This window comes from Dipodomys ordii, unplaced genomic scaffold (genome assembly GCF_000151885.1).
Source record: "Dipodomys ordii isolate 6190 unplaced genomic scaffold, Dord_2.0 Scaffold76, whole genome shotgun sequence".
Lineage (NCBI taxonomy): Eukaryota > Metazoa > Chordata > Mammalia > Rodentia > Heteromyidae > Dipodomys > Dipodomys ordii.
The window spans coordinates 10,404,648-10,414,147 of NW_012267292.1; the positions used below are offsets into that span (position 1 = coordinate 10,404,648).

The following is a 9,500-nucleotide window of genomic DNA, read 5'->3' on the forward strand; positions in this document are numbered from 1 at the left end:
AAAAAAAAAAAAAGCTTTTGTATGTAAATGGATGGAGACTTAAGCAAGCATATGGTGACAGCCAATCTGGCCATCTTCAAAAACTAGTTTAAAAAGACATTGCCTATGCACCTTCCATTACTGATTTATTTCATGGAGTGGAGAGTAGGAACTGAGCCACAAATGAGAAATTTATTAGGAAACAAGGAACAATGTATTAACTACTCTGTGCTGAGTAAATTTAAGTATGTATGGGCAGTATTGAGGTTTAGAAATGTCTATAATCTCTAATATAAGATGCATTGCTAAGCCGGGCACCGGTGGCTCACACCTGTAATCCTAGCTACTTAGGAGGCTGAGATCTGAGGGTTGTGGTTCAAAGCCAGCCCAGGCAAGAAAGTCTGTCAGACTCTTAGCACCAATAAACCACCAGAAAACCGCAAGTGGCACTGTGGCTTAAGTGGTAGAGTGCTAGCCTTGAGCTGAATTGCTCAGGGACAGTACCTGGGCCCAGAGTTCAAGCCCCACAACCGAGCTTCCCTTCCCCCACTCCCAAAAAAAGAGAATGTATTTGGGTTACAAATGCTGTTGGGGAATAGTCAGTTGTGGGGCTTGAATTTAGGTCCTAGGCAGCGTCCCTGAGCTCTATTTGCTGAAGACTAGTTTTCTACCACTTTGAGCCACTCCACTTATGAGTGGTTAGTTGGAGATGAGAGTCTCACAGGGACTTTTTTGTCCCTGCTGGCTTTGAACCTTGATCCTCAGATCTCAGCCTCCCAAGTGGCTAGGATTATAGGTGTGAGCCACCAATGCCTAGCTGATTTTTTTTTTTAATAGATGATTCAAGGATAGTGAGTTGCAAATGGCTTTCTGTATCTTTTCTCCTTTCTAGGCCATGGAAAGAGCAAATGGAATGGAGCTGGATGGAAGAAGAATTCGTGTGGATTATTCTATCACCAAGAGAGCGCATACACCTACACCAGGCATCTACATGGGCAGACCAACTCAGTAAGATTTCAGATTTAATATGCCTGGGGTTAGTGGTACAGTGCTTACCTAGTAAGTATAAAGACTTTGTTCCAGCCCCAGCATTGTTCTTAAGCTAAACAAACTATAAGCCAAAAACCAATCTACCAGGAATGTGTGTAAAACCAAATAATCAGAAGATGATTTTTTCTGTAAGACTTAAAACTTAATTAAATTATATATATAATTATATATTACTTGTTAACATATATAGTATATATATATATATATATATATATATATATATATATATATATATATATATATATTCATTCTTTGGATTGTTCTATTTATTTTCCTGGTATTTGAACTTGACGTCTTGCACTTGCTAGGCAACTCTTGTCACATGAGCCATGCTTTCTTACCTGGTTTGTTTGAGCCACGGCTCCACTTCTAGCTTTTTTGGTAGTTAACTGGAGATAAGTTTCATGGATTTTCCTGCCCAGGCTGGCTACCAACCATGATCCTCACATCTCAGCAGCAGGAACCATTTTTTGTTTTTTGAATTGTTAGTGTTGACACTGAGCAAAATATAAGTAGGGGCTTGAAGTGTTTTCAGATACATAACCAAATACAGTGACAAGTATTTGTGAATAAAAAAAAGGAATAAATACTTTCAGATAGTTGAAGCCATTTTGGAGAAAATGAGTTTAAATGAGAGCCTTCAGAAAACTAAAGTAGAAGTGGTATCCTTATGGTTAGGTAAATACACCAATGAAGGCTGTTTTGTTTTGTTTTTTGGTCCGTGGGGCTTGAACTCTGGGCCTGGGCGATGTCCCTGCGCTCTTCAGCTCAAGGCAAGCAGTCTACCTCTTGAGCCACAGCGCCACTTCCGGTTTTCTACTGGTTTATTGGAGATAAGAGTCTCACAAACTTTTCTTGCCTGGGCTGGCTTTGAACTGTGATCCTTAGATCTCAGCCTCCTGAGTAGTTAGGATTACAGGCATGAGCCTTTTTTTAATTCAGCCAGGTACCTGGTGGCTCACCTGTAATCCTAACTACTTAGGAGGCTAAGATCTAAGGGTTATGGTTCAAAGCCAGCCTGGGTAGAAAAGTTCATGAGACTCTTTAACTCCAGTTTAGCCACAAAAGGTCAAGAGTGGAGCTGTGGCTTAAGTGGTAGAACGTTAGACTTGTGTACAAAAGTTTAAGGACAGCACCCCTTCCCTGAGTTCAAGCCCAGGGCCAGTCCACACACAAGGTTTTAAATTCAGAAGTTTAAATATCAAATCTTGGTGTTTTAGTGCTGAACTGCAATGTAAGGTAGATTAATTGTCTTTAATGTTTAGAGTTAGGTTCTTTCTATTATTAACATTTAATTGCCTTTCAGTTATTCATAAACATAATTTTACACATTTTTGTTCTATTCCCTAACACTGTTTTAGTTCACCTGGTGATTTGAGTAGTACATTAATACAGGAGAGAAGCTTACAGAATCTGGAGGATTTTGTAAAATCATGTAGTGAATGAAACATGAAAACATACCAGGTACAGATGGCTTAAACCTGTAATCCTAGCCACTTAGGAGGCTGAGATCTGAGGATTGTGGATCTAAGCCAGCCTGGGCAGAAAAGTCCATAAGACTGTTATCTCCAGTTAATCACCAAAAAAACCTTAAGTGAACTGTGGCCCAAGTGGTAGAATGTTAGCTTCAGTAACAAAGCTCAGGGACAGTGCTCAGCCCTGAGTTCAAGCCCTAGAACCTGCACACAGGCACACGCAGACTGAAAACTAAAAAAGTACCATAGAAGTCTTTTTCTATTTTAAGTTGAGTAATCCTGGAAATTAATCATTTATACTGCTATATAACTTTACTATTTTTTTTCTGTAGTAGTGGTGGTGGAGGTGGTGGTGGAGGCGGCGGTGGAGGTGGCGGTGGTGGCAGACGTCGAGATTCTTACTACGATAGAGGATATGATCGAGGGTATGACAGATATGAAGATTATGATTATCGGTACAGGTAATTTTATTTTGTTTTATATTTCTGTTCTGAATTAGGTGGTGGCAGTATTATTTGACACTTTTATATTTAGCCAAATCGTGGTGGACAACAGTATTCCCAGCTAGGGAGCTGAAATGAAGAATCACTTGAGCTTAGTGGTCAACATACCCCGTCTTCTAAAAAGAAAAATAAAGCCAGGCACTGGTGGCTCAATGTGATAATTGTGGTTCAAAGCCAGCCTAGACAGGAAAGTCCATGAGACTCATATCCAGTTAACCACCAGAAAAACAGAAGTGGTGCTGTGGCTCAAGTGGTAGAGCACTTGCTTTAAGCTGAAGAGCTGAGGGACAGCATCCAGGCCAAGAGTTCAAGCCCCCCAGGACCAACAACAACAAAACAAAACCTTGATGTTTAAGTTAATAGGGCTGAGAGTGTTATTCAGTGGTAGGACATTGCCTCACATTTACTAGACCCTGGGTTCAGTCCCTAGCCCTTCCAAAAGAAAGGTATGTAATGTTTTCAGAATAGAGCTTACCTCTGCATTTGAGTGTAAGGAATTCTTTTTCATCTGCTTCAGTGGGGTGATATTTTATGCTGAACAATCTTCTGTTTCTTACAGAAGAAGATCACCTTCTCCTTATTATAGTCGATACAGATCCCGATCAAGATCTCGTTCTTACAGCCCAAGTAAGTGAATTTTGCTTTTGGAGGATTAAGATCTTGTTTCTTAAGGATCATTGGCATATGCGTATAATCTTAGCACTGGGAGGCAGCCTGTGATTTTGAAGTTTAGCAGAAAAAAATGAAACAAAAAAGCACAGTAACAATAATTTCTAATGTCTTAATTTAGGCTATGAGGGGAGGATGTGTGATGGCTGTGAAATGGGTGGGAAAGTAGTAGGTAAGTCAAATGGTAATTGTCATTCTAACTTTTGTTTTTCTTTCCCTTCTAGGACGCTATTGATCATGGAACGATTGCAATTAAGGATGTTATTCTCTTTTTCTCTGTTTTTTGTTATTTGTTTTGCTTTTCTTTTTAATCCTGGGTTTCCTCTAGCTTCTAATCTTTCCTAATCCTTAAAAAAATTTCTTGGTTTACTGGCATCTACATACACTTTGTCAGTTGTGTTGTCCACCACTTCTGTTATACTCTTAAAAATGTAATTGTCATTTTGAATAGTTCAAACATCTTGAGTAAAAAAGGAACCCAGTATTCATGCTTTGTGATTTTTCTTTATCTTTATGGAGGATTAACTCCTAGCTAATCATATGGGGAAAGAAATGACTTTTGTGTCAGATATTGTAGTAGGCGTTATAATAGAAATCTGTATTTTCAACAGACTTTTTTAACTTTCTTCTGAGGAAGTTAATAACACATGAAGTAGTTGTCACGTCAGGTTTGTCTGGGATGGCATGGAATAGTCAAATACTTGAGTGTAGAAAATTTGAAGCTATAGAGGGAAAAACTTGGACATTTCTTTTGAAGAATGTAAATTTTGAACCCAAAAAATTAGACAAAAAGCTTGTAGACTCCACACATGTTGTATTTGAAATATATCTGTTAAGACTTACAACTTAATGTGTGATTTTTTTTTTTTTTGGTGTGTGTGTGTGTTAAGTTTATTGAAGTTTAAGTATTCTCTTGATCAGTGAAGGACGACCCTTATTTATTATCTAGAGGAATTGTATAATTTGCTGTTCGAAATTTTAGTATTGGGACATTGGTTAAGTGGGCTGTCGTATAGTATAGGGCCTTTGAAGATACATGTAGGAAAAAGTAGTCTCTATTCAAATAAAAGTTAATTTCTTTGAAGTTGGGGTTGTCTCTTTCATTTTGATACAGTAGAAATATAACTAGGCTTATTTAGTTTTGCCCATTCTGAGTTAATTCCCTAATATCTCCCCATTTTTTCTTTTCTTGTGCTTAAATGTATAATTCTATCTCTTTGATCTTTAAAAATCCTTGTTTTAGGAAAAACATATACTTGTAATCCCAGCACTTTGGAGGCAAAAACAGGAGGATCTACCTGGACTACTAAAGAGTGACCGCTCATATTAATTTTTGTTAATCCTGTGTTTTTTCATTCTTTTTAAATAAATGTTCAGTGTCAACATCATTGTAAAGGAAAGAAATAGGTAGTTGACATCATTGAACCCAAATCATAAATAGGAAGGCAACACTTCAATGACTTTAATATAAGGGGAGGGTGTTTGAGGAACCTTTTTCAAAAGTCGCTATGACTGCCCTGCTTTAATCTTCTCAAGGCATCAATAATAAAGTTCTGTTCTCTAAAATCTATGGGATGTGTGTCACATATCTTAATAACTTCAAGCTGGGCTACTCAGGAAGCTGAGATCTGAGGATCATGGTTCAAAGCAAGCCTGAGCAAGAAAATCTGAGATTTACCTCTAGTAAACTACCTGGTAGCTTTGAGCAAAACTAAATGCTCAGTAACAGTGTCCAGGCCTTGCGGCTTGCCCCAGGACTGGCAAGCAAAAACGGAAGGTTTTAAAAAGGGTGTCCTATAGATTTTTGGTTGTTAAAAACCAGATTATTAAAAACACTAGGAATTAGAAGAGGACATTAATATAGTGAGAAACAACAAGTATGGTTGGCCAATAGTGGCTCATGCCTGTAATTCTAGCTACTTGGGAGGCTGAGATCTGAGGATCATGGTTCAAAGCCAGCCCATGCAGGAAAGTCTGTGAGACTTACCTCCAGTTAACTACCAGAAAACTGGAAGTGCATCTGTAGCTCCAAGTAGAGTGCTAGCTTTGAGCAAAAGAGTTCAGGGAACAGTGCTTAGGCCCTGAGTTCAAGCTCCCATAACCCCCCCAAAAAATATGCAAAAGAAATATTTAATTGTTGGTAGAAGTGTGTAGCAGACATTTTGGGAGATGAAAGTGCTTCTAAAAGAAGTACCATGATTAAGCAATTTTGTTTATATTTACAAGAAGTACAGTATCCAATCCTAGCCACTCTGGAGGTGCAGATCTGAGGATCTCAGCGTAAGAAAAACTGCCCTCTTGACATTGATTCAGCAATGTTTATATAATCATGATTGTTTTTTAAACGCTGAGGGATGAAAAACTTGGACTTCGGTTTGTTTTTGGTTTTTGTCAGTCATGGGGCCTGAACTCGGCCTGGGCACTGTCCCCCAGCAGTTCAGCTCAAGGCAAGCGCTCTACCACTTCAGCCACAGCACCACTTCCAGCTTTTTTCTGCTTATATGGTGCTGAGGAATCGAACCCAGGGCCTCAAGCATGCAAGGCAAGCACTTTACTACTAGTGAGCCACCTTCCCAGTCCCCAAAAATTGTTTTAAAGGATAAATGCTGAGCTGTTGTCAAAACATAGCAACATTCAATATTTGCTTTAATATTGTTTTAGTCACTTGCTTTCAACCTAGGAAGGTTAGTAGACTTCCTGCACTTGTATATAAAACTCTTAATTTTCCATATTCAAGTCCTTAGGTAATCATTATTCATTGGTATATTCTTACAGATCTTTTATACACAATTTAAAAGTCACCACTAATTGTATACAAATGTTTAACACTTGAAAAGAGATGGCAGGTTTTCAGACTTTTAATGTCACCATGTAGTAATCGTAAAACGGGCTTGTTCAAAAATTGAACACAAACCAGGTGCCGGTGGCTCACACCTTTAATTGTAGCTACTCAGGAGGCTGAGGTCTGAGGATCAAGGTTCAAAGCCAACCTGGGCAGGTGAGACTCATCTCCAATAAGCCACTAGAAAACCGGAAGTGGCGCTGTGGCTCAAGCAGTAGAGTGCTCGCCTTGAGCTGAAGAGTGCAGGGACAGGGCCCAAGCCCAGAGTTCAAGCCCCACAACCAACCAAAAACAACAACAAAACAAGAAAAGATGTTGAAAATTATACTGAAAGAACAGCTTAGTGAATTAAATCACAAATTGTTAAAAGTGGGTTGACAGCATGGCTCAGATCATAAAGTACCAGCCAATGAACAAAAGCAAGAGTTACCAATTTTGAATTCTGATCTTGGGAAAAATTAAACAGTATTACAAAGAGTACTAATAAAACTAGAGGATTATGATGATAGAGTTTGAAATGTGTACACTTTCCCCTGTTATCAAATCCAGGAGTCAGTCATACATTCAATGTTGAGGTTTCCCTATTACAGATACTGCTGCTTTGTGTAAACACTTGTGATTCCTTGGATCAGTGTTGCCAGTTGAATAGCAGTGGTGAACTTGGTAAGTTGTCATGCCCTTGTGAAAATTAAGACTGTCTTGCTATCCCTTGAACTGAGCACATCTGGAGAGCAGCCACTACATTTTAAGGATGGAGTCTGCCTTGCTCTAGTCCCTTTAATACATACAGATGTGGGGAATGCGAAGTTAATGTTAATAGAATTTGTTACAAGATTAAAAATGAATTATAAAGGTAATGTACAGCTAGGCACCAGTTGCTCATTCCTATAATCCTAACTACTCAAAAGGCTGAGATCTTGGGGCTGGGAAGGTGGCTCAGTGGTAGAGGGCTTGCCTTGCATGCCTGAGGCCCTGGGTTCGATTCCTCAGCACCACATGAGCAAAAAGAAAAAAGCCGGAAGTAGCGCTGTGGCTCAAGTGGTAGAGCGCTAGCCTTGAGCTGAAGAGCTGAGAGACAGCGCCCAGGCCCAGAGTTCAGGCCCCACGACCAGACCCCCCAAAAAAAGGCTGAGATCTGAGGATCATGGTTTGAAGCCAGCCGTGGCAAAAAAGTCCCCGTGAGAGTCGTCTCCAGTTAGCTACTCAAAATCAAAGTGGCATTGGCTCAAGTGGTAGGCTCTTACCTTGAGCACAAAGAGGTTCAGGGGCAGGGGACTGTCCAGTGTCCAGGTCCACTGAGTTCAAGCCCCACAACTGACCAAAAAAAAAGATACACAGGGGTTACAGTTACATGCAACTGAGACTCATCTGAGTTCAAGCCCCACAACTGACCAAAAAAAAGATACACAGAGGGGTTACAGTTACATGCAACTGAGACTCGTCACCAATAAACCACTCACAAACGAAGTGGTACTGTGGCTCAAGTGGTAGGGTTCTAGCCTTGAGCAAAAAAGCTCAGGGATAGTGCCCAGGCCCTTAGTTCAAGCCCCCTAACCGACTAAAAAGAAATGGACAATGTCGCCCCTTACCTTGCTCTTAACAAGTTTCATAAGAGATTTTAAAACTTCATAGAGTTAATGGTAATTGTGGGGGGAAAAAATAAGTATACTGCCAGACATGGGGGCTTACATGTATAATCTGTAGTTCTTGGAAGGCAGAGGTACTCTGTTGGAGGGCACCCAGGTAAAAAGTTGAGACTTCATTTCAACCAACACACCAGATTTGGAGTGATGCACCCTGTAGGAAACCCTAGGTTGAATTTCATTCAGATGACAGCCCTAAATGAAAGCAAGATCCTATCTGAAAAGTAAAGCCCTCCCCCCCACCCCAAAAAAGTTGATAGCTCAAGTTGTAGAGCTCCTGTTTCACAAGTGCAAGGCCGAGTTCAAACTGAAAATCACACACACAACACACAAAGCACTGAGTTTTGAATTTGCTGGCAGACATTACTGCTGAACCATAACTACTTCACTTAGTGTGTGTGTCTATGACAGGCAGTTGCTGGGGTTTCAACTAGAGAGCCTGGGCACTGACAGTTTTATTTTTGCTCAAAATGGGCGTTTTGCCACTTGACTAACAGGTCTACTTCCAGCTTTTTGCTGGTTAATTGGAGATAAGAGTCTTAATGGACTTTTCTGCCTGGCCTGGGCTAGCCTCAAACTTTGATCCTTGGATCACAGTCTCCTGATTAGGATTACTGGAATGAGCCACCAGCACCCAGCTCTTTTCACTTTTATCATCCAGTCACCTATTCTCAGCGGGGGAAGAATTCTAGGGCTCATTTTAAACTAATCTAGCTCTTCAAGACAGAATAAGCTCTGAAAAGGAGACAAGAATAAATTTATAAATTCTGATTTTCTCCATAATGACTTTGCTCATTAAAGTGGTAAAAGGTTTATAGAAAAAAATATTTGCATAGCTCCAAAGTAACAGGGCCAGATTAAAGTTTTGGGTTTTTTTTTTATTTTTGTTTTTGTTTTTGTTTTGGTGCCAGTCCTGGGCTTGAACTCATGGCCTGGGCACTGTCCCTCAGCTTTTCTGCTCAAGGCTAATATTCTACCATTTGAGCCACAGTTGTACTTCTGGTTTTTTGGTGGTTAATTGGACATAAGAGTCTCATGGACTTTTCTTCCTGTTTGGCTTTGAACTTTGATCCTTAGGTCCCAGTCTCCTGAATATCTAGGATTACAGGTGTGAGTCACCACTGCCCAGCAACAGTTTTTGTTGTTGTTGTTGTTTTGTTGTTTTTTTTGTCAGTTGTGGGCCTTAACTCTGGGCCTGCGTGCTGTCCTTCAACATTTCAGCTCAAGGCTAGCACTCTACCACTTGAGCCAAGCACCACTTCTGGCTTTTTCTGATTATGTGGTGCTGAGGAATTGAACCCAGGGCTTCATGCATACAAGGCAAGTACTCTACCACTGA

General features: G+C 40.1%; 1 protein-coding gene across 4 annotated transcripts in view; it reads left to right on the forward strand.

Annotated features, from left to right (window-relative positions):
* Positions 1 to 5,242, forward strand: part of Tra2a (transformer 2 alpha homolog (Drosophila)) — a 28,323-nt gene extending 23,081 nt beyond the window's left edge. For all 4 annotated transcript variants that reach the window (XM_013024454.1, XM_013024455.1, XM_013024456.1 and 1 more), the window contains 4 exons: positions 872 to 987; positions 2,837 to 2,965; positions 3,567 to 3,634; positions 3,901 to 5,242. In XM_013024454.1, coding sequence (XP_012879908.1) covers positions 872 to 987; positions 2,837 to 2,965; positions 3,567 to 3,634; positions 3,901 to 3,911 — 324 coding nt within the window. In that variant the 3' untranslated portion in view covers positions 3,912 to 5,242. The remainder of the gene's footprint in view (positions 1 to 871; positions 988 to 2,836; positions 2,966 to 3,566; positions 3,635 to 3,900) is intronic.
* The last annotated feature ends 4,258 nt before the right edge of the window (positions 5,243 to 9,500 follow it).